This window comes from Lineus longissimus, chromosome 12 (genome assembly GCF_910592395.1).
Source record: "Lineus longissimus chromosome 12, tnLinLong1.2, whole genome shotgun sequence".
Lineage (NCBI taxonomy): Eukaryota > Metazoa > Nemertea > Pilidiophora > Heteronemertea > Lineidae > Lineus > Lineus longissimus.
This window is the reverse complement of record NC_088319.1, coordinates 5864189-5889420: the sequence shown is the minus strand read 5'-3', so window position 1 is coordinate 5889420 and position 25232 is coordinate 5864189. Positions and strand designations below refer to the sequence as shown.

At 40.6% G+C, this 25232-nt stretch overlaps 3 protein-coding genes across 6 annotated transcripts in view; 1 reads left to right on the top strand and 2 right to left on the bottom strand.

Moving 5' to 3' along the window:
- Positions 1 to 3926: 3926 nt before the first annotated feature.
- LOC135496832 (uncharacterized) overlaps positions 3927 to 25232 on the bottom strand; it is a 160954-nt gene continuing 139648 nt past the window's right edge. The window contains exons 102-113 of the mRNA XM_064786375.1: positions 14754 to 15185; positions 13902 to 14052; positions 13413 to 13555; positions 12743 to 13012; positions 11909 to 12240; positions 10431 to 10619; positions 9645 to 9861; positions 8118 to 8427; positions 7788 to 7863; positions 7426 to 7459; positions 5720 to 5856; positions 3927 to 5265 (exon numbers count right to left, since the gene is read on the bottom strand). Coding sequence (XP_064642445.1) covers positions 4789 to 5265; positions 5720 to 5856; positions 7426 to 7459; positions 7788 to 7863; positions 8118 to 8427; positions 9645 to 9861; positions 10431 to 10619; positions 11909 to 12240; positions 12743 to 13012; positions 13413 to 13555; positions 13902 to 14052; positions 14754 to 15185 — 2768 coding nt within the window. The 3' untranslated portion in view covers positions 3927 to 4788. The remainder of the gene's footprint in view (positions 5266 to 5719; positions 5857 to 7425; positions 7460 to 7787; positions 7864 to 8117; positions 8428 to 9644; positions 9862 to 10430; positions 10620 to 11908; positions 12241 to 12742; positions 13013 to 13412; positions 13556 to 13901; positions 14053 to 14753; positions 15186 to 25232) is intronic.
- On the top strand, positions 18218 to 23274 carry LOC135497260 (uncharacterized). Of its 3 annotated transcripts, XM_064787021.1 has the most exons (11): positions 18228 to 18964; positions 19275 to 19454; positions 19715 to 19931; positions 20097 to 20253; positions 20504 to 20763; positions 20994 to 21286; positions 21600 to 21789; positions 21985 to 22230; positions 22446 to 22617; positions 22837 to 22985; positions 23084 to 23274. In XM_064787021.1, exons 1-11 carry the CDS (start codon positions 18602 to 18604, stop codon positions 23272 to 23274), a joined length of 2418 nt encoding a protein of 805 aa, XP_064643091.1. In that variant the 5' UTR covers positions 18228 to 18601. The 3 variants fall into 3 exon arrangements, with proteins under 3 accessions (XP_064643092.1, XP_064643091.1, XP_064643093.1); XM_064787022.1 differs by lacking the exon at positions 21985 to 22230 and having other exon boundaries at positions 18218 to 18964; XM_064787023.1 differs by lacking the exons at positions 20994 to 21286; positions 21600 to 21789 and having other exon boundaries at positions 18259 to 18964.
- LOC135497261 (P2X purinoceptor 7-like) lies at positions 23054 to 24938 on the bottom strand. 2 transcript variants are annotated; one of them, XR_010448787.1, is made up of 3 exons: positions 24350 to 24938; positions 23729 to 23950; positions 23054 to 23503 (listed from the first exon to the last, which is right to left on the bottom strand). XR_010448787.1 is itself a non-coding variant. In XM_064787024.1 (3 exons), the coding sequence occupies exons 1-3, from the start codon at positions 24816 to 24818 to the stop codon at positions 23335 to 23337; spliced, it is 606 nt and encodes a 201-aa protein (XP_064643094.1). In that variant the 5' UTR covers positions 24819 to 24934; the 3' UTR covers positions 23054 to 23334. The 2 variants fall into 2 exon arrangements, 1 of the variants encoding a protein (XP_064643094.1); XM_064787024.1 differs by having other exon boundaries at positions 24604 to 24934.

Sequence of the window (25232 nt, the reverse complement as noted above, 5' to 3'; positions counted from 1 at the left end):
TTTAATGCATATTCTACTGGGGGTGGTCATGCCTCAAGTTAATGAACTGATCTTAGATCGGTGAGTCTAGAGTATTTGATATGGTAACTCTTGAAATGCTTCCCCGTTCACAATGAAACAACTAGGCCTGCTAAAATCATAGCACTGTAAACAAGAAGCTAGTTTTTTTCTTCTTCAGTAAACATCCTTTCATGTAGTAGTAGAGTCAATATAGCACCTGACCCCAAAAAAATTGCAAGCAAACGTTTTATGGTTGTTTATTGTAGTTTTGGGTCTTGTGAACAACATATCAAAAGTTTACAAAAATTTAAGTCCGGGAAAGGGTCAAAAAGTGACGTCAAAAACAAGATGGCCGCCAAATAATAAAAGTGGCTATATCTCACTTCATATTTGACATAGAGTGAAAATATTGGTGTCTAGGTATAGGTTTTAGGGGTCAAGGAATCCATTAAGCCTATTTATGAGGTTGTAGGAGAATTGCATAATGGGAAATCCAAGATGGCCGCCACGACGGCCCCAGATTATGTCTTTGGCCACAACTCAGTTCATACTAAACGAAACTGACAGTTGTGTGGTGTCATTTCATAGGTTTTAGGGGTCAAGGAATCCATTAAGACTATTTATGAGGTTGTAGAAGAAGTGCATAATAGGGAATCTAAGATGGCCACCAGATATGGTGCGTAAGTTGGGAATATTAAAGAACTATATTTAGCAACGACTATATGTACATAGTAATATTCTATTTTTAGTCACTGTGGAAATAGCCTCTATATCTCATTGTTCTTCATCAACGTCTTCTTCGTCTGGTATTGGGTCCAGAGTCATGTTGTCACAGTTCCCCTCTTGACAAGATCCGCATGCATTCGTGCACTCAAGCCCATGCTTTTTGCAGGTACACCTTAGTGTGTTACATGTAGCGGAGCAGTTGCAGTGGATCATTTTGAGGAGAGCCTCGGGAGCAAGGTCATTATCCATCATGATCGGAATGAGTGTATCCCCTTGGACTTTGAATCCCCAGTCAGTTGGAACCATGTCCTCACTCATGCCCATCCAGACAAGCACTTGGTAATGCACCCTAAGTGAGTGAAATCTGGTGGCAGAAGCAGTTGGTGGAAGTCGTTCAGGTGTCACAAATGCCTTGGCTCTTGAAACTTTCTTACAGAGCAAACTGTACCTAAGGGCTGCAAGAGATTCGCTTTGATTCCCATTAAACAATGAAATCATTGCTTTAGAGCCAGCACCTTCGATAGTTTTTTTGTCTCTGTCAGGGGAACAAAACACCTTTGAACATGAGCGTAACACGGTGTCTCCCTTCAGAATCTTTTCGAACACGGATTTCTTTCCAATGCCAAAGATTCTTGAAGTCGTATCACAACCCGTGAATGCGTGCAAAAACAGCAGATCAGTGCAGATGTCATCACCTAATATATGTTTCAGAACACTGATGTTGTACACATGTTTTGTTTTATCACCACTTTTGTCTGAACGGAAGTACAGCTCATGGCTGTCCTCAACTGTCGCATGATACAAGAGGAGAATCAACAGGTCGGTATCTTCACCAATGAGCGTTGTAGATTTGTACCTAGACATCGAAACTGCAGCTTTTACAATGTCCACGTCTGCATCTCCCTCAGCTTGAATGACATCGCAGCCTTTCTGTCGCAAACAGTTTGCGATTAGATCAATCATAGCCTGTTTGTTTTCCACATTTGAGAGGAAGTCTTCCTTTTTTCCAACGAACTTGGTAGCATCTGATATATCGACCTTGTTTGCAGTCTTGTTAGCACCTCGTCGCTGATGAGTATTATCCTTAATTCCTGGCCCTCCGCTGTACCCATCAAAGACAACTGTGGCATGTCCGTATAAATCACCAGTGAGCTTTGCATATGCCTCGGCGATCGAGCTGTATGTGGACCCTTCGGTCCATTTCGTTCTATGCAAAAGTGAGCCCCCGTCTAAAACGTAGTGATCAGTGACTGGGATTGTATCGAGCACGGCATCCTCGGATTTAGGAGTGACATGGTTTCTTATAGCTTCCATCAGTTGTGCCTTGTCTGGTTAGCGCAAGCAGTGCTTTGCTTCAAATAACGATGGAGGATGAGGGCTGAGTTCATAGTCCATCACCTCACTTAGACTAAGATCTTCTCCTGACTGTGACACAACCAAGAACCTCTGAAACAACAGAGCTGGGTCGATGGTTCGATCGCCAGTTATTTTGATGGCCCGGGCAGTAGCTAATGTCTTCACTCTAGTATTTCTCTTGTGCGAATACGAAAATATAGACTGTCCTTCCATTGCTTTTACTACGCTTTTGCCAACCGTGAAAAGATCATGCACGTTCACATCTTCATTAGCATTTATCCTTGTTATAATGTTGCGCAAGGTGGCATCCCCTGTAAAGGGAGAAAAGTCTGCAAGTTTTTCTATTAGCTTTTCTCCGTCTGCTTTATCTCTGTTCATCCTTGAAGGCGTAGCCTCTTTGTGCTGTTCACTTGTTGTGTATACCATCTGGCTGAACTCTTGCATGGCATAGTTGTAGGCTGAGGTTACAGGGCGAGACATGGTCCAAAGTGTTCTTTGGTGTTCACTGAAGCCACTTCCTCTTGTTAGCCCGCCTGTGCTTTTAAGAGAACGCATGAGCGTCTGCTCTATAACAAGATCAGAGCTTAGGCCAGCCCAGTATTGGTTGCTGCGGCGTATGACATGGAAGCCATTCATAAACTTCTGATGAACAGTAGGGTTTTCAGCTTCTAAGCTGTTCATCTTCTGTAGATACAGATAACCCGACTTGAGATAGTTAGGGTGTCCAGCTGCTGCAAATATTGGCAAACAATCTGCGATGGCATGGAGGTGCATCTCCCATGACCCAGTGCGATCAGCCTCAATGAGCTCGCGTGCAACTCCCAACACTTTCTGATAGTTTATCCACAGTTTACTTGTCTTTGAATCATTGGATAGTTCACATTCTTTCGATTTGAGCTGATGAGCGATTGTTGCGATGCAATCCGACTTCAGCAACGACTCCATATCTCGTTCACCAGTTTCCGTAAGAGCGTAGAGCGTTTCAAGCTCTTTCAAGACGTTTTCAAAACCAGGCTCGTCCTTGATGATTTTAGCCACTATCTGATGCTTAAGGCATTGATCCACAAGAAGATGTCCACGAAATGCACGTTGTACAGATTTACCACTCATCATATGCACAACCGCGTTTTCTCCATAGACTGTTTCTAGGATCTGTCTCAGCCCACTCCCATCCATTAATGTTCCTATTGCCCCAAGAAGATTCATGAAGGTATGGAAACTGCCTAGTAACAACACAACATTTCTAATCGGACTATTGTCTGGTACTTCATTTACGATCTCCGATGCCTTCCAGAAGAGCGGCTGGTCGAATGTAACGATTGGTGGGATGTTTTGCTTAGCGGCTAGGTTGCATACGTACTCCAACGTGGAGAAAATGCATGTTTTGTCGCTTGATGACCAATAACATAAACTGAGCTGTTTTTAAGTCTTGGGTGTATTGCGGTCAGCATCGATTTGCAATGATGCACTTCTTCTACAACCTCATAAATAGTCTTAATGGATTCCTTGACCCCTAAAACCTATGAAAAGACACCACACAACTGTCAGTTTCGTTTAGTATGAACTGAGTTGTGGCCAAAGACATAATCTGGGGCCGTCGTGGCGGCCATCTTGGATTTCCCATTATGCAATTCTCCTACAACCTCATAAATAGGCTTAATGGATTCCTTGACCCCTAAAACCTATACCTAGGCACCAATATTTTCACTCTATGTCAAATATGAAGTGAGATATAGCCACTTTTATGATTTGGCGGCCATCTTGTTTTTGACGTCACTTTTTGACCCTTTCCCGGGCATAAATTTTTGTAAACTTTTGATATGTTGTTCACAAGACCCAATACTACAATAAACAACCATAAAACGTTTGCTTGCAATTTTTTTGAGGTTAGGCCTTATTTTTCATAAATTGACTCTACTATAGTCACACTTTATGATTGGTATGTACACATTTCGCTTAGGATTTTTTGGGCGTAATTAGAGTATTCGCATTACGAACTTTCCGCGCATGTGCTGGCGGCGGGCCACGTTCACTCCAAGTTTGCGAATGCATCTTACCCAACCAATGCATAGGAATTTAAGCAAAGTACCAATGCACATATTTAATTTGGTCATCCTTTAATCAACAATGCTTCACAAAGCAAAAATACGTTTGACAATTCCAAAACATGATTTTCGTAGTAATACTATTAAGCAGGAGCAGGAGTAATTAATTCATCAACATATCACTAACATTTTAAACTATCTAACCTAATACTGAATGTATTTAATGTACAGTAAAAAAACACTTTAATATTTTGTTTGCAGTAAGTATATATTGAACCAACGGCAGACATAATGTGAAGAAAAAAAGACACTCGATTTCAGAAAATTACAATTTTGACGACATCTTCCGTGTTGAGATGGTTGTGGCTTAAATTCAAACTGTTTCGGTCAGATCTCTAACAGATACTGCAAACATTTCTAATGTTACAAGAATAGTTGCTTAGACACATTCCCTGCAAAACACACGACGTACATCTGCGGGTCAGTGATTTTACCTGACTATGCATACAATAATATAGGCCTACAAATTCGAAGTCTAATCGCTGTGGGTTTTCCAGTATATGGCAAAACAAGAATATATCTTTTATTTTCAACTGGCTAAAAGTAAACAATAAAGCTAAGAGACGCACTTTGCCTTTTATAATCATTGTGGATGTTCAAATTAGCATTCCGCGTCGCCGGTCGGCATCGTGTTAGGCAAGTCATCGGGGTCAAACGCCGCATTATCATTCTTAATCTGGAGTGAGGAACCATATGTTTGCCTTGAGCCTGGAGTCACATCCACCTCCTCACCCTGCAAGTCTCCATCCTTCTCCTTTAGGGAACCAGACGTTGGTGTCGACTCCGGCTTTGCATCAGCTATCGGTTTGCAAGCTGACACCGAGGCAGGATCCTTCGGGTCAATTGACTGCATGGGTTGCACTGCTTCATCTTCTGGCATGAATGCCGGGTTCTGGAACGCAACGCCCGAAGCCACTTCGAGTCCTTTCTTTTGGCTATTTTTGCGTGGCCACGCTCTCTTGAGCCCAGAGTGTTGCTTCGATTCCTGTGCTACTGTCTCGCTTTCGAGGATGATTATCTCAGCGTTATCGACCTCGCTTCTGTTTGTTGGTCCTTTCGGTTTGCCGACAGGTGGAACCTAAAACACACAATGTTAACTCAATTGGAGTAAAAGATCATGAACTCCGGGCATTACATGCTAAATCCAGGTACCGAGTCATCTGGTATTCCTGAATTCCGAGTCCTTATCGATCGTGCGTCTAGGAAAACAGGGCTCCCTTGCTGCAAAAAGGGGACGAGTCCACCCCTTGCCCCCACAAATCAATAACATAACAGACATGCCACCAAATTCAAATAAAATGTGTTTAGTGTTCCGGCAGCAACAATTATTGAACTTAATTAATGTGTTAAGTTTGCCGGCAGTGTGAATTACAGCTATAGGGACACTAAACACATATGATATACATTGCGTAATCTGATTCAGCCCACGTGCAAATTATCTAACAGCAACTCAAGAGCAATGGCTGTAAGTTTCTAAGCTGAGAAACTTTAGAGTGCACTAATGATCGGAGGCGTTTTAAAGGTAATCTTACTATGCTAGAATGCCTTCGGGTTAAATCAACCTCATTTCCCTTGGTTGATTGCGACACCTTATTCTTCGTCCAGAAGTTTCGCATGCGAGAAATGTGTTTTTTCACACCAGGCATGTTCATAAACCATCCGGTATCGGCTGTAACGTGAAAATGACATTTTCATCATCAACATCACAATCCCAATCATCGTCATCATAATTACAATATCATTACGGCGTTATTTATTGAAAGAAAAGTAATGGTAAATATTTACAAATACTCCATCTAGCCTGAGTAGTGAAAAAAACTGATCTCCCTGTTTCGCTGTGACACCGATCGCCTCTTTTAGCTCCACCCTCGCGGTTATGGTGAGACAATCAATACATTGTATATCTATAGATTCATGCACTTGATTGGGAACAACGTTTACATTGTGTTGGCCGTCGTCACGTCACCATGCATTTTTACATTACTGTAACGTGACGAGACTCGACGTCTTCGTAAACGTTGTTCCCAATCAAGTGCATGGACGGTATCAATACCTATAGTACGGTATCAATTCCTTAAACATGTTAAAGGACCATTGGGATTATTACTGCAGTATGTTTGTTCTTCTTCTGGTTCATCAGTAAGCTATTTTTCTGAACGTGTTTGATGCTTTTCCAATTTTTTATTTGAGTTCGTAGATGGTAGAAAAACGCGTTATTCATTATTTTCAGAACGCACAAGTCCTGGTGCGAAATACCTTTCCGCACCATGTGAGTGCACGCCGAGATCCGAGTTCACGTCACCCCGCTATTAAGACGCAACGTCATTTCTATTCATCGTCGCAGTTGCGGGGTTATCAACCGCCATCAGCATGACGTCGGAAAAAAATCGATATCAGTGCCATGACGTCAAGGGGTAGGTCCTAGCTCCAGGAAACGCCTTACTAATGCGTGGTAGAAGGAAAGGGTCGATGCGTGGAGAGCTAACTCGGATCAAATCGGAGTCAACATCGAAAAAAGTGCGATAGTTCAGTCAGCTTTTGAATTTTTTCCTTTTTTTGTGCACTTTGTTGATGGAAACTACTCATGTAGAATAGGAGGTGACTTGGCAGCCACAGCTGGGTAATATTGCCCTTGATGATGCCAATGGTCCTTTAAACCTAAACATAGCTCATTGGGTGTCTTCGCATACCCTTGCCACAGCGAGGAAGTTGGAAGTTGGATGTACATTTTTGAAAACAAAGGTTTTTGAGCTTTTGGAAGGTCTTTGAGTGAATTTCAGCCAACACAAATATACACCCCATAAAAGGTTTTTCAGGGTAATGATCGAAAAACCCTGTGAGTTTTCCCACAAGCTCAACATCTTTGATAGGTTTTTCATTTCTTTGAAAAACCTTTCAGGGGTGCATATTTGTTTTGGCTGAAAAACCCTAAAATGCTTTTTCAAAACCTTGTTGCACTGTTGTTTAGAGGAGGCATTGTTCGCCTGGACTCGGAGAGGTGGAACAAATCTGGCATGGTTGTCGCTAATTTTTCAGAGTGGTGTCTTTTGTGATCCATCTCAGTGTCAGTTCACTTACTGATGTTGAATGGCTTACCGTTTTAGCAGACATTGTATTTACCGTACAAGTGACGACCTGTCTAATTTTCATAGTAGAAAGTCCTATTTGACATATAGCCCTCAACTCAAAATTATTTTGTGCACACTGATCACGCCTAGTGGGGCAAATAGTAACTTACCATCTTTCGTTTCATTATGCTCATCGTGTGATTCCTACAAAGAGAATAGGAAAACATAACTAAACTGGCAGAGACTTACTAACGGTTTGTTACGAGAGGGAAGAATGTTTTTCTCTGAGAAAGAATACAATGCGCTAATATCGAGAAGAACGAACAACCAGAAAAGAAAAGTATTGGTATATATTTACAAATACTCCATCTTGCCGAAGTAGTGAAAAACTGATCACCCTGTTTCGCCGTGACACCATTCAGTGATGGGACATTGCAGAGCTTGTTCATACGGCAAACAACTAATTCAATATGAGAAGAGTAAGTATTATGTGTCATAACCGTTAGAACAATAATTGATAATACACCCTTGCCTTGGTGAATGGTGGCAAAATACGTGTGGGCCTTTCCAGGCTTCCATCTCTCTTATACTTGTCATAGTGTGCTTTCCTGAAGAGAAGATTTTTTAAAGTATTTAAAGTGAACTGGATATTTAAGAAATATTTCACTCGACCACATTTCTGCACTTGGCTAGTTCTTAATTATCTAAGCAACCATTTATGGCTTAAATGCAAGAATTATCCAGTATAGCACCAGTACGATGAGTGCATCTGGTGCAGTCCTGTCAGTTTATACATCAGTAAACCTCCAAGGAAAAATCAGTGCGAAATATCTACATAACAAAACCAACAACGTTTGCATACCTTTTCTTATACAGCCAGAATGCGAGACCAAGGCAAGCAGCAAACACTGCAAGCATGCAGAAAATGAACACAATTGGCAGGGTTAGGTGGTCAGTCTCACAGTTTGGCCAGTCAGCAGGACATACACACTCGAATCCATTGAGCTTGTCAACGCAAGTGAAAGGGAAGGCACACGGTACATTGATACAGTCATCGTGGTCAACAGCGCAGGTAGGACCTTCCCAGCCCACACTACAGGAACAGTTGTAAAAATCTTTAAACTTGACGAAGGCACGGCGGCTGTCAGTACAATTCAAGTCGTCTTGTAGACCTGAGAAATAAAAAGAAAGGCTCAAAACACCTTATCTAAAAGGGTATCAATAATGCTAGACACAGTGCAGTAATCTTTATATCTCTAAACCACAAAATGTGGACTCTTGTAGGTGGTGAAGGACACCAGGTTTACCCGAATATCTTGTAAGAAATTGGATATTTCTGGCTCATGATTCCCAAAATATAGAGTGTTTACTGATGTTTCTCGTGGAAGGTGAACAACGAATTGGCAAAATCTGGCATGAATCATAATGTTGGCATGAAAGGTGCCAAATGACACAAAAATTATGTGAAAGTTCTCAAAAACTGTTAAATCTCAAATGTTCAAAGTTGTTGATTTTTATATTTTAATATTCTTTTCTTCAAAGAAAGTCTTAGATTTGATCAGTATATAAAACATTTCTTTTTTAGGCCATGGGAATTATTAATCCTGTTTACCGTCCACCTCCCGCATGGGTTCTGAGCGAACATGAAATACATGTATTTTCATTATTTAAAAAAAAAATTATTTATTTTATTGTTGCCATCATTTTTTTATTTAAATAATCCTTCCAGTGGTTCATCTTTACCTTAAATGATTGAAAAACACAATAAAAACTTGGCAGGGTAGGCTCTTCATCATAATAATGACATTTTTTTAATGCCTCATGTTGATGACCGACCTGATTTCCATTTACTGGAACTTGCTGAATCGCGTGTTTTGACCAGTAAATCAGACTGTAAACCGATAATGAATAATGAAAAATCTCTCGGACGGTAAACAGGATTAATCATTCCCATGGCCTTAAAGTTGACATTCCAAAATTCAAAAATTATTATTTCTTCTTTGCAATTTGAAATCGTAATTGTTATATGATATTTTTTCTCCAAAGTATTATTTCGTCATGGGATCGTTATAACAGAACATGATAGAGGGCTACATGCCATGTTAATGAGCCAGTAACATTTTATTTCTTTCAGATAAATCGGGGAAGTAATTTTACTTCTGCAAAGAGTGTGCACAGTATTTTGTCCAAAAAAATGATGAGCAACCATAACGGAACCATATCTCTTTTATAGAAGGATGTCAGGGATTTAAAAAACTACTCCGAAGAAATTAAACTTAACCAACGCTGCTCATATGCTATACATTTAAGATAGCACACATGTGCCTCGCTCTGATTAACAAATCATGATATTTTACAAAATTGCAGTCTATACATGGGATTTAATTACCTTGACAAGTCCCAGAATTCTTGCAGGGGTTCTGCAGTATGTAGACGTTAACCATCACTTTGTTAGATTCCAGACCCGTGCTGTCAAGGGTCTTAAGCACGAAGCTATCCTTGCCGTAGAATCCGGTATTGGGTTTATAGGTTATTCGTACCAAGACCCAGGAGAGTCTTGACTCTTTGTGGGGTAAGTTGAGGCCAGTACACGGCAGAGCAGCATCCTGTAAAAGATGGATGTTATGATACTCGTAAGTGTTACGAACAGCTTTGGCATCCCAAGCAGTTAACACTGCTAAATTCTACCACGCCGTAAAATAGAGAGTTAGGTGTAGGAGTAAAAAAGCCCGCCACCTGGAGAGAGAAGTGTCCAGCTCATATATTGTATGCAGACAGACCATGGTATATGGTTCGTTCGAGGCCATGGCCGCCAACTGCTCAGAGATTAAAGCTCATAATAGAATCCTCAGTTTCCCGGATTTCCTCTCCTAGGATCTCAAACTTCTACACTAGTTCCGGGAGTATCCACATACACTAGTATCAAAGGCTCACACACCAGCGTGACTTTCAAAGAACTAAACTTACTTATGACTCAATGGCCCTGCTTATGCCTTGGGCATGCAGGATAGTAAGTTCAAAACACGTCCGAAACCCTCGGCTCCGCCTCGGATTTTGGTCTGCATTTTTGGTTTAACTGAGCGGTCTGTATTTTACAGCCAAGGACCTCCAGCTCGGTATTAATTCCTAAAACACAATTTATCTAAAATTTACCAAACGTTATTTTGTGACTTACCGTCAGGTCTGAGCAGGTGCTTGGAAACGTCGGTTTGGTGCGGATGGATTTTCCGAGAGTAATCTTGCCATTCAGAGGATAAATAGACGAAATGGTCAAAACATTATCACTATCTCTGTCGTATGCTCCAGCAAGAAACACGAGGTCACGGTAGGCAGAGTTGTAACCCGTGAACTGTTCTACAGACACCTGAAGGACAGAAATTGGAGCTGATAAAATACACAGCCATATGGATAATACTACATGACAGACTAAACTGTGAGTACTACTGGTAACCATTATTTTTACGATCTTATGTTCACCTCAAAGATTCATAACCGTTATTTCCGCTGTCAAATACCTTTGGCTTCATCTGGGCATGAGTACGCTCATCTAACACATTTGTATAATACAGCTTGACAATCATCTATTCTAAAAGGCCTTAGTCACAGTATATCATTGTTTCTAATACAAAATACATTACGCCTCGTTTTGATCGGAGCGGTCTTGGTATCGTAACCAATGACCGCCTGGGTAGGTATAAAATTCTGAATTTTAGCAGACGAATTATTTTCACCAAGAAGCAACGACTCAGCCCCACAAAACAATGTCAAGAACACGAGATTTTGAAGTATTCCCCGATATTGGGATTTGTGAAGTAGGGAGGATACCCGAGGACTCTTTCGAGGTCGTCAGTCAGGATTCAGAAATCGAGCTAGCAGACTTGGAATTCCCTTGCTGCGTGACGTCATCTTCACAAGCAACAATATGGCGGAGTTCCGGACACCAGGCTGGATCATTCTTTGACAAAAACGGAACATATATACCTTTCAAATCGTATTTAATTTGTTTAATTTTGAAACCTTTTAGAATAGAAATTAATACCTCGCTGTCGGTCATTGGTTGTATAATCAAGACCGCTCGGGTAGACCTCAAATTACGTCCAAAACCCTCGGCGAAGCGCCTCGGGTTTTGGACTGCATTTTCGGTCTACCCGAGCGGTCTTGATTATACAACCAATGACCGCCAGCTCGGTATTAATTCCTTAAGCCAAATCTCTGTTAGAAATGCATTTTCAAGTTTAGGTTTCAACTTGCCAACGCATGTCTTTTCCATGCATACATGTATTTCTTCAATACTTGATTAATCCCGTTGGGGTGGCCCTGGGCGGATCCACCCCCTCCTCCAATTTCCCTTGCGGGGAGTGTTGTGTCGTGGATTCTCTCAGGACCCTTCTGGCGGCGAGGGATTTCAGCAACCCGAAGTCACAATCGTTCAAGCTTACAAAGCTTATGCTAAAGACCTTTAATTAACTTAACTTCTGCATAATTTTAAATGCTGTTTGTGTGTAACGTATTGTATTACTGTAATTGCTATTCTCCTTTTAGGAGGGCAATAAACTTTATTTATTTTTTATTTACTTATATTATTGGATTCAAATCCTCTCGTGAAGTCATGCGCTTTAGGAAATTTGAACATCGAAAATATTCTATACTCACATTCACCATGTTGATATTACTTATAGTTGACGCCATGGAAAAAAAGACCGCACCATTCTTAGACAGGAAGAGTTCTGGTCCATCAGGGATATCAGTCACTTTGATGACAAGGGATGCTGTTGCAGTCAGTGGTGTGATTTCACCCATGTCAATCTCTGTCACAGTGTAATACACTGTGTCCAAGCCGACACAGTCCATACAGGGATAGTACTCTAGTTTACCGTCACGGGCAATGGTCACTGTTCCAGTTGGCTTGGGTTTGCTTCCATCAATGGCAAACACGAACTTGTCACCATCTTCGTCTGTGGCCGTGAGAGTGCGAGATAAAATGCCTAGAGAATGAAAGAAAGAAACGTCTCGCAACTCAGTAAAAATTAAAGTTCTGCAAAGACAGAAACCTTGCTGGTTTCATATCTATCTGTGGTTTCATCTCAATGTTTTTTCTTTAATTCTAATGGCAACAATTCAGTCAGCTATGGTTTACACATTAGCTTCTTATGATGCTCTTGCATGGTGAAAAAGCTTGTGCTCAGCTGACTGACTTATATCGACAATCAGCAGGGCCTAGTTCATCAAAACAAATGTTGTCCCTAACGCTGGCATTGTCTTATCTTGGCGGTATCTCCTTCAGATAAGCCCGCCAGCGTTCGTGACAAAACTTGTTTTGAACAACTAATGGGGTCCAGAACATTAGACTACAGTTAGTCATCGCTGATCCTTGCGCTTCAGGACACATGCTTCAATAGAGATGTGGTTGTTGTGAAAGAAAGATGTATGCAAAATACTCACTTGTGGTTGTTTTCAAAGAAAGACGTTTGTGAAATATATACTCACTTGAATCCTCTGCAAGGGTAAGCACCGGTTCCTTTGTAGCAACTGGTGGATTATTTATCAGCGTATTGCTGACCTCGGCCAGGACAAATTGTGTCTCTTTGTCAAAGAATCCACCACTGGTCGCTCTCCTCCTGCGTGTGGTCGACGGAGCTGTCACGGAATGAGTCTGGCAGACTAGTGTGTTCAAGATGAGTTTAGGTGTGTCAAAGGATTCTTGTGTTCCAGTGTAGGAGGTGCAGGTCTTGGAGCTTCTCAGCCAGGAGAGCTTACCTGTTAAAGAAGACTAGATGTTAAAAGATAGAGCCAACTTTTAAGACCTTTGTGAAAATTCAAAATGGTTTTCGGATTACTCATAGCAAAACGACCGTATTAGAAACCGACGAGATAGGAGGAACCATACATTCTTAGAAATAAAGGTTTTGACTAAACCTTGAACGGTTTTCGGTCAACACTTTCGGAGGTTGTTCAGTTATAAACCCTTAGATGTTTTTTTAATCCTCTACGGTGTGCATATTAGTGTTGACCGAAAAACCATTAAAAGTTTTTCAAAAGCTCAAAAACCAATACATTCTGTAGTTCTAAGAGTGTATACTGCCACGTCGATGGGACGACGATAAAAATGGAACAGATGGTGCGTGATTGCCTTGGTTTTTGCGTCATGAAGACTTACCGGTATCCCAGTGAAGTAGCATTGGCCTGGTAGTTTCCGTCTTTTGCTTCTCCAGGTAAGCCACGGATACCACAATGGGCCCTGGCATCGCCACATGACCGACAGAAGTGACGAAGAAGCTGTTCTCGGTCATCAAAACAATCCTGAAAAGGTGACATTATTAAAACCGCGCATGTTTTGTGGAATCCAAACATTGTGCTGCTTAATGGGGTGATTAGTTTTAGAGGCAGGGAGGACAGGATTCTTGATTGATTTTGTCCAGGAATGCTGATAAAGGATGATTCTGAAGAGCATTTCGTATGAGATTCCCAAAAGGTTATAAACGAAACTTGAAAAAAATTCAGGCCAAAATCCTCGAAGACATTCAATCTATTTTCCAATGTCATTTTCATAGCGAATCTCACAATATTATCGTATCAGAATCTTTGCAGAATTTTGGCATGTTCCCACACTAATTTGAGGTAAGCTGATTGTGTACTTATAGCTAACCTTCCTTTCAAAACCCGCTCAGTCAGAGTCTTTGTGGTACTCGGATCCTGGATGTACTTCTTGAACCCCACGGAAGCATCTGACCCATAAGTTGTGTTGACCTGACTGCCGTCGAGGGGGCCAACAATCAATGTTTGACCTGGTTGTAAACCTAAAACGGATACCAAATGATTCAATTTAAACTGCTACACTGGATTCCATGAGAAGTTTGGGCAAACACATGCTCCGACAGCTTTACCAAATATTTGAACACTATTCTCTAAAAAGTAGGAGTGGCACATGCTAGGCATACAACGAAGTATTGTTGGAAATTGCCCTCAAAAAGATTCCGAGTAAAATCCTGTTTATTAGTTCACAAGTTCAACTGCTTTGCACTCAGCAAGTATATGCTGAGCTGTATCAGCGCATTATACAAATAACCTTTTTATTTTTTTGTATAGGTGTATAGATGTGTGAGGGAACAAAGTATTCTACTATGCGATTTTGCTTCGTAATCTCTGAGGTTGTGGCGGCCTCTTTTTTTATAGAACCAAAAACCACAATAAGTTGGAATAAAATAGCCCAGACACTTTTTCCAGGGGAACATTTTCTACCTTTACACTGGTAAGTTATGTGCAAATCACTTGTAGAAATTCAAAATTATTCACCTTTTGTAAGTGGGCACAGAAAGGTGTTTTTAATGGAATCGAAATTTGGGAATTTGACGTATAGTTTGCGTTTACTATGTCATAAAATTTTTTGGGGGTCTAAATTGGTTTTCGACTGGATCGTATGACTGCGCGTTGTAATGCTTCTAAAATGGTGTAAAATATCAAGTACATGTACGCTAGTATGAAAGGCATGTCTTCTTACCATCGGGCGTCTGGATCTCTGCCACACTGTCAACTGCTCTCTTTGTTGAACTCTTAATGATATTCACGGAGATTGCTTTGCCATTCTTGGAGCTTGAGATAGTACACTTGCCATCTTTAACAAACGTCACCGAGCCACATTCCATCATTGTACACATATCTGCCTGGTTACAGAGCTTCATACACATGAATATGGTTCTGCCAATCTCCATGTTGAACAAGCAATTCGTTTTTGTAATCGCCTGTGTATAGTTTGTTGTCTTCTTTGGTTTGAGATACTTGCAAAGATCGGCTAATTTCTTGTCATTGAGGTAGACTGCACCATCCTTTATCTTGATCACACCAGCCTCAGCTATACCGACCAGAGTAAATGGAAATACGTCGTCATCCCATGGCTTTTCGTCAACACATACACTTGTCCCGATACCTAAATCTGCAATTGACATGACTTCAATTCATAGCATCAATTAATTATCAGCCAGAAAACGTATGTGCACATTCGAATTCCAGGTCACCAAAGAGCAGAGCAGGAACTTATAAAATCCTTTGGGATTATACTTGTGCGTGAAATCAAGAACACAATTATTGATATCATGATTAAACGTATCTGGTACATTTGTTATCCTAAAAAAGTTTAGGAACACTTTTTCTGTTTACCCCTTCTGCCAAAAAAGGGTTCTGTTCAAACTCACAAACATTTTCCTCAACCATGTTATTCAAATGCTCAAATAGATAAAAGAAATTTGGTATAAGAGTATAAATGAAACGGCCAGGGGCCATTGTGCTCACCGTATAGATATTTGGTGCTTTGGAATTCATCCAGGTTAAGAAACATTGTACATGTATAGTATATAGGTCAAACCAAAGTCGGTATGACATGTGATGTATCGTTGCTTGGAGTAAGTACCATTATGGTAACCATAAGAATATCATCAAAAACAAGTCACTAATAAACGAGATATTGCACTCAAACGACCAATCCATATGATATGTGATGTATCCTTGCTAGGAGAACCTACCATAAAAATGTTATTGAAAACGAATCACTAATAAGCGAGATATCACACTTTCTAGGTTTTCACTTTTGGCCCCCTGGTGGCCAAGTCGAGAATCAAACCGGACTGAAATTCAGGGTCAGAGGTCAGCTGACCTAGAGGGTCCTTTGTACAAAGTCTCAAGTTCATAGCCTTAGGGGTTAACAAACGTGCCACAGTTACGCTAAAATGGCCAATTTAAGCCGTTTGACCTCTGCGACCTTGACAAGAACGTCAAATCAAAAACCCGTATCATATGTGATGTATCCTTGCTAAGAGTATCTACCATAACATTTTTACCAAAAACTAATCAGTAATAAGTGAGATATGGCACTATTCAGATTTTTTGTTTTGGCCCCCTGGTGGCCCAGTTAAGAATCAGACCAGACCGAAAATCAGTGTCACAGGTCATCTGACCTAGGGAGTCATGTGTACCAGGTTTAAAGTTCATAGCTTTAGTGGTTAAGAAACGTGCCATAGTTACACACAAACGGCCAATTCACACCATTTGACCTCTGTGACCTTGAAAATAAGGTCAAATCAAAAACCGTAGGATATGTGATGTATCCTTGCTCTGAGTACCTACCATAAAAATAGAATTGAAAAAAGTCACTATTAAGCGAGATATTGCACTTTTTACTTTTTTTAGTTTTGGCCCCCTGGTGGCCAAGTCGAGAATCAGATCAGACTGAAATTCGGTGTCAGAGGTTAAATGATGTAGGGAATCAGGTGCACCAAATTTCAAGTTCATAGCTTTATTGGTTAAGAAACGTGCCCAAGTTACACTCAAACGGCAAATTTACGCCATTTGACCTCTGTGACCTTGAAAAGTAGGTCAAATCAAAAACACGTATGATATGTGATATACCCTTGCTAGGAAAACCTACCATAAAAATTTCATCAAAAACAAATCACTAATAAGCGAGATATCACACTTTTTAGATTTCCACTTTTGGCCCCCTGGTGGCAAAGTTAGGCATCAGATCGAACCAAAATTCAGCACCAGAGGCTATGTGATATAGGGGGTTATATGTACCAAGTTTCAAGTTCATAGCTTTAGTGGTTAAGAAACGTGCCATAGTTTACACTCTAATGGCCAATTTACGCCATATGACCTCTGTGACCTTATAAACAAGGTCAAATTAAAAACCCGTATAATATAAAATGTATATTTGCTATGAGTACCTACAACAAAAGTTTTATCGAAAACAAGTCACTTATAAGCGAGATAGCACACTTTTTAGATTTCCACTTTTGGCCCCTTGGTGGCAAAGTTGGGAATCAGATCGAACTAAAATTCAGCACCAGAGGCTATGTGATATAGGGGGTTATATGTACCAAGTTTCAAGTTCATACCTTTAGTGGTTAAGAAACGTGCCATAGTTTACACTCTAATGGCCCATTTACGCCATATGACCTCTGTGACCTTGAAAACAAGGTCAAATTAAAAACCCGTATCATATAAAATGTATATTTGCTATGAGTACCTACAACAAAAGTTTTATCGAAAACAAGTCACTAATAAGCGAGATATCACACTTTTTAGATATCGACATTTGGCCCCCTGGTGGCCAAACAGAGAATCAGATCGGACCGAAAATCAGTGTCAGAGGTCAGCTGACCTAGGGCATTCTGTGTACAAAGTTTCAAGTTCATAGCCCTAGCAGTTAAGAAACGTGCCACTGTTAGGATACGACGACGACGACGACGACGACAACGACGACGACGACGACGACGGACACAGCGCTATCATATAGACTCCCCTTACGGTGAGCCAAAAATATCAATCTATTTCAGAGTATCATTTCCACAAGATCAGATTTGCAGATTACAATATATCAGATTTTTGGTACAATTTCTTAAAACATTGAGATCATAACAAATATCAACAATTTGAAACTAAGATTTTTCTTGAGATTTTGATGTTGGTAGAAAGTTGGCATCAAACGATGAAGAATTATATTTTCTACAAACTTTGCTGAGCTAACATCGCAGAGCAATTATTGCTTCTTTTTTAATCAGATTCCATAAAAAAACACCATATTTTACACAATTCTGATATCAAATAATTTGGAGAAAGTTTGACATTTCATTTTTCTTTCTTTCAAAATACAAAGGTACAATAGCTTTCATTATGAGACGAGTTAAACATTTTTGACACAAGTTGAGATGGAACTTTAAAAATCAATTTAATCAACGTTTTCATGAACTCATGATATTTCCCTGTGATATCTCAAAATCAGGCTTTTCTTGACAAAAATAGTAGGTCTCACATTCGATCTCTAAAACTCATCCCACACTACTAATAAGTGGCCTACATATTGTAACAACTGCACAAATGAAAATACCATACACACCACAATGATCTGTTAGTACTTTAAAGTCTAATGAAGAAATGGAACTGTTAAAGGTTAAATGCCAAAGTTAGGCCTAATCTTAATCAAAGTACATCAGGATAACCTTTTGTTACCTTTAGATGTCAAATGTAGTAAATTTATTTGCATAAATATCGCATGGAATAAAGAAATTCAAATAAACCGCCCTGTCTCAGCGTGAATTTGCTTCGGCAAAGTTCGTATTTCGTTCGGAAACTCTCGCGGTTTTGGGGAATTCCAAATGAGGAGTGACGTCACTAGTGCTGTCATTGTTAGACTGATCCCACTGCCTGCATACACAAACGCCATGCTGTAGATGCCTGCGCAAGACAGGAGACCAGTTTTGTTTTCATTCATCTGACAGCTGATTCTACTTTCTGGTTGCGTTCACGCCGTTCCTACCATGTAAAACCAATTATTTTACATGTTCTAAAGCAAAAATGGTTTACTGCGTCGCACCAAACTGCAGCAGTGATTCAACGAAGGTGTTGAAAGTAGATGGGGTCGGTTATTACAATTTTCCTCGCGACAAGAAGGCCCGAAAAGTATGGGTAAGACGCATGCATCGTCCGTCTTCTTGGGTCCCGTCTCTCGGTGCGAGGGTATGTTCGAAGCACTTCGTTGCCGGAGATTACCTGCTGGACCCAGCCATATGCCGTGCGATAGGATTTGACCCTAAAAAACGCCTGTTGAAGCCAGGTGCCTTCCCTACACTCTTCAGTCATGGTGAAGGCGATGCCATGGATGGTACGCCTACGACCAGTGCGCCGCGGTCAGCTGTGCAGAAGAGGGCACATCAGCAGGTGATTATTATTTATTATGAAATCAGTATAGTAGGTATAAATTATACCCCGTGGCCATAGGCCTAGGCTAGGAATACCTCCATCTCGAGTGCATGACCATGGGGTAGGCATGGTGAAGTGTAGGATGTGGTGTTGCTGGGGCCTGAGGACCTTTTAAGACTACAACTTGATAATTTTCATAATTGATACTGCACGACTGCACCTACTAGGCTACCTTCAGCTGTAGGAGCAAGTCAAATACAAAAGTCCTACTCCTATTAGTCAATTATGATAGGCCTTCTATTTAAAATATTTGTTTCTCATTTCGTAGGCTGTAGCAGAGGCGGTAGCGGGATACAACGTGTTGTATGGAGAGGAGGCGGATGAGGCAGCTGAGCAGGATGATGGTTTTGTGATGGCTGATGAAGGCCGATTTGAGGAGGTTGGCAATCACCTGATAGAGGATGCAGTACTGCCACAGAGTTTAGACGAGTTGGAGGTTTTGCCACAAGTATGTTCAATCATAACCCAGCCCCATGTGTCATAAGCTTACTATTAACTGACTTCAGGGTGTGGCTCTACAAAAACTGGTTATATTGGGTGATCATATTTACATAGATAAATGTCCCGAACAGTGTAGACTAATAAATCAGAGGATGGATTAATCCCACAATCTTGTAATAAAAATTAGCTGCATTAATAATGTAGTGAAAGTTAATGTAAACAACATCCCCCGAACAATAGCCTCAATTCTATTTCTTATCTTTGCAGGAACACCCTGAAACCTTTGCCATTGGGACACAAGTTGGCTCCTCAGTCTCCATGCGGTTTGCCAAGGCTGTCCAGGTCAATATTGTCACTGGGTCTCGGAACAAAGGTTCACAGACAACCTCCTGCACCGGGGATATTGGCTGTCAGGCAGAACCAGAAGTCCGAGAAATTGCCATTCAGACAGATCTGTTTGACATTGATGTGCCAGTTTTCCAAGGTAACCCCAAACCTGAAAATTATGTTGATACTAGTAGCAACCCGACAAGGTGTCAGACAGTTTGGGTTTTACTATCTAACACAATTTTGGTTTGTGCCTGGCAATACGACAGATAAGTCACAGTTTGGTGCCAGACAATGTCTTTGACCACCCCAATATTTTCAGGCTTGAAACCAAGTGATGAAGACATGGAGGATGAAGAGGTGCACTTTCCAAGTCAGGAAACGATGAAGACTGATGACAGTGACGATGAAGACTGGGAGCCATGTGAAGATGATTATTGTCAAGAATTTGATGACTCGCTCCTTGATGATGAAAATGTGTAAGTGTTTGTTGTAGCTTTCTTGAGAAATTGATTCTTTAAAACAATTGAATTGTATTAGAGTGAATGAATAGAATGATAGTCATAAAAGTACCGGTATGGCAGTTTCTGGGACCTGTTATTAGTGTTAACACTAATAAAACTTTACTTTTTTCATGAAGGACTCACTAATGATGCTCTACAGTGAGTTTATAAACTGATAAAAAACAATCATTGTCAAATCTTTAACCATAATTATTTACTATTTCAGATCCGGCAAACATTATGATTTCGACAATGAGTATGAACAGCCCTCCCCTCAATATGAGAGAAAATTCATTGTCTTTGAATCAAGCTTGAGGCTTCTGTTCATGTTTTGTCAAGTTTGCAGGGCACCATGTCGAGTCGCACTCCGTACACTTGGCACAGCTGTGATGGTGATGGCGATTTGTGAAAATCAACATCAACAGGAATGGACATCACAACCATTTAAAGGACAGCTTCCCATTGGAAATTTGCTTTTGGCTGCAGGTAGGCCACATACGTATGCTGCATGATTCTTAAAACATTAGTCGGGTCAATATACGAAAAAACATGGAACAAATTGCAACAAATGATTTTTTCGATGTTTTCCATGCTATTGAGATATGGAGAATAAAAAATCAAAAATAGGACCACCGGAAATACCAAAAAAAGGGTAAATTCATAAATCCTGAAAGAAAGCCAAACCAGTATTATGATTTCTCATTAAATTGTTTCAGGAATTCTATATTCTGGTTCAAGTCCAGTAAGAGGACTCAATATCCTGAAAAACATTGGTGTGGCAGTGATAAGCCGAAGGACATTCTACACTATACAAGGCCTCTACCTCATACCATCAGTGTTCGCAGTCTGGCAAAGGAAGCAAGACGGTATGTTTAAGGAGCGAAAGAGGAAACAACTGTCCTTGTCTGGAGATGCGAGGTGTTGCTCACCAGGCCACACAGCCAAATATGGGAGCTACAGTTTGATGGATGAGTCAGCCGGTAAGGTGCTGGATGTAAGCCTTGTACAGGTACGTTAGTAATAGTGCATTGCAATGTCAACATGACAAACCTTGCCCTTGTGTCAAGTTTAACGATGTTCTGGAACAAATCAGAAGTCAATATTCCATCAAAATGGATTGCTGACTTCCCTAATGAAATTGATTGTTCACTGTCAGTGTTAACTTTACACTTCACTTACAATTTTATAGTGCCATTCATCCTCATGCAGATAGCTTCCCCACATTGATCAGATCCTTCTCTTTATCCCAATAGTTATTACCAGCAATAGGTTTAAAAACATGAATAACATGGTTTATTGGTTACCGGGTACTTATTTTTCAGTCAAATGAAGTGAAAAATTCTTACTGGATGGAACTCGAGGGTTTGAAACGTAGCATGGCACTACTTGTTACTGAGAAGAAATTGGCAATTGCAGAGATAGTCACAGATCGGCATTCACAAATCAAAAAGTATCTGAGAGACAAATGGCCTGGAGTACAACACTGGTTTGATTGCTGGCATATCGCGAAAGGTGTGTTATTGCTCATTTTAACATAAACAAGGCAAAAAAACAACTCGTCCGTCAAGTATCTTTGCCTTTTTCAATTTAGCCAATGAAAGACATTGTAGGCACTGGTCAAAAGTCAAGTGGGTTTCTCATAAATTGGAACATAATGTTTCATTCTAAATTCATTACACATGATATATACATGTACATGTATTTCAGGTGTAAAAAAGAAAATGGACAATATTGCCAAGAAGTACAAACTTTGCAGGATACTCGCAAAATGGTCCCAATCAGTGTCCAACCATATCTTCTGGTGTGCTGCCTCAAGTAATGGGAATGGTGACTTGGTTGAAGCAAAGTGGCTCTCCATTCTAAACCATGTTGCCGACGTACACGATGGGCATGGGGATTTGTACCCAAAATGTCTTCATGGTCCTCTAGAAGACAGAGAATGGATCAAGAAAGGTTCGTTTAAAGTTACGTTTTAAAAGGAACTTGCAAATGCCATAAAGCCCATGCTATGAATGCAATTTGTCTTGAGAATTTTTGTTAAATTATTTCATACCAGCACCAGCATGACTGACAAGTAAGGAGTGCCCTCAATCAAAAGAAAAACAGCTAGTCATTTGGCCCTGTTAATTCTTTGTTCCTTATTACTTAAACCAGTATTACTCTTTCAGGTAGCAAGGCCCACAAGGAACTTACGCTGATTCTCACTCAAAAGATATTGCTCAAGGACATCAGAAAGGTTTCACCAGGAGTACAGACTTCATCTCTTGAGTCGTATCACAAAATTGTTGGTTATTTCGCTCCCAAATCCCGCCATTTCTTCTATGAGCCAATGAAAGCAAGGTATGATAGACTACAATGTATTCTCAGGGGTCATTACTAAATCACGAAAAAAATTTCTTGCAATGCTTTGAGTGAGTGCTATCAAAGCCCACTTTTCCTTATTCGTGATGCAACTGAACTTTGTTCTTGCACTCTACTTGGACTATAAGGCGTGAGGCGAGTAAAACATTGATTGAAAGCATTGACCAGTCATGCCAGTATTACAAATTCTCTTTACAGGTTACTGCTCGCCACACTCCACTTTAATGAAAATTCAAATCGGAAACAGCGTATGGGACAAGATGAACAGCCGCAGTGGTCGATTTCATACCCCAAGGGGAGAGGAGGAGCTGCAGTAGCAAAAGAGGTCAAAATTGAATCAACATATGGTAGGTATAACGGCCAGCATCGTTACTTTAGTGCTAGCACTGCAAGAAACAAGAAGAAACAAGATTACTTGTATTAATACTTCCCTTTATGTTTTCAGACTATGTACAGCTAATTCTGGAGGACCTGCTGAAGCGGAGAGATGACCTGCCATCTTACAAATTGGCAAGAGATGCAAAGGACAAGTACCAAGTGACTCATCCTATTCCAGGTCCAGTGTGCTCAAAGTACGACAAGCAGGACAAGATGAAAGTTGTAGAAGAAACAAAAACGAGGTTTAACAAACTGTAGAGTTCATTCATAGCACCATCAGAGTTCACTATCACAGATCAATTGAACGGTCACACCAAATCAATTGAACGTAGGATACTTGAATCCTGTGTACCCGTCATTGTCCGGAGCAGGCCAAGCAGCACGTATCTTGTCCCGAGCACAAACAGGGAGCGGCAAACGGTTCCTTCTCCCCAACCTCTTCCAAACCCAACGGACAAGGTTCCTATAGGCCACGTATCGATATAACCTGAAATTGTTGGTAAGAAAACAATGTTTGTACATTTAATTGACAGTTTTTTTAAAATTTATTGAAAACTTGTAATATTATTACTAAATACATGTAGATACATTTTATTATATCTATTTTCTATATTTCTAGTCTTCAAAGGGAGAAAAAAATCTCATTTCTGAATTGATATTGCCTTTTCTTGTCTTCAATTATACAGCGATGGAGGTGGTCATCATTACTTACTTGTGAATGGGCTGGTCATCGCCTATTTGTCCCTGCTCTTCGATGTAGTGATACATCGACATTTCCAGCACCCATCTATCAAGACAGGTGCTGGAAAAACCTGGGTGTTGCGTGATGCACTCTACTTTCAGCTCATCCTTCTTGGCCTGGACTGGTGAATAGTCTGAGCAGCACAAGGATTCCCTCCCCTTCTCTTGTGGAGTGCAGACACCACAATGACACCTACAAATACAAGTATAATATAAATGTTATTGTTATACAGCAGTGATGATATTTCGATAGCCGTTACCATCAATGAATCAGGGCCTAGGCCAAGGGTAGGCCAAATTTGAGTGAGAGGCAGGCCCCTGGAGCTCAGCTCAGTAAGATTTAGCATTGTTTCAATCAATCAATTTTAATGTAGTATTGTCGAAGGCTTTCGCCTTAAGTTGTTACGGTGAGAATAAAATGTTGTCTTTGCGCGGGTGTAGTATTTCACAATTTGGTGTGGTAATGCTCCGCAATGGAAGAGTCTCAGTACAGTAATAATCCAAATTATTAGGCCTAGAGTTCACTCCATTCGAGTAGGCCTAGTACTACCAAACCCTGAGGCTTAGTATTCCGATCCGAGATCCTACTTACTATAAAATAACCATGTGGAATGAACTCACTCAACTCAAGATACGTTGTGGTTTCGACATATTCGAGGTGAAAAACGCCAATTGTTTACTGACAACACTCGATCCGTGAACGATGGAGCCCTATGTGGAGATGTACATGAATACATGCACATGATGACATGGCTCATATCAGCATAGGCCCCCTATAATGTCCAGCTGATGCCGCGCCTATACACATGGCATGCACAGTGCACTGCCACTGCACTTGGAACTCACCAATTGATATTTCCTATGCGATCAAGTCGCTCATCCTCCATCTCCCCATCATCACCTTCTCCCGATTCAGAACAAGAATCTGAATCGTCTCTCGCACTCTCCACTACTGGCTCGTACATGTAGGGTTGAATCACACCATTGCCTTCATCAACAACCAAATCGTCATCAAACAAATCTCCCGCACAATCTTCGCTCGCCATGCTTGCAGCCGCCATTTTTACTTGCGAAGTGGTCAATGATCGTGGATTTGACAGCACTAGTGACGTCACCAATGTGAACCTAGCGGCGAATAGCGTAACTACACATCTGGCGGTCTTTTCAAAAACGAGCTCGCAGAGGACTGAACAAATAGCACTTATTTCACAAAAAAATCACTATTTTTTGAATTCCTTCCGGTTAATTATGTTTTTTAAGATAGCATATTATGAAAATTCACCACAAATACAGGTTAAATAGCTCAGCATTTGACCTTTAAGCATCATAAATGTAAATGATAACATTGCAACTGTACGGAAGCCCATAAGGGATATTTTGAATAAAAATGCAATTTGTATTTTCTTCGGAGGTTTTGAACTTTTTTGTTCAGTTTTGTTAATATTTTAGAGGTTTCCACCGCAGTGAAAACCTTT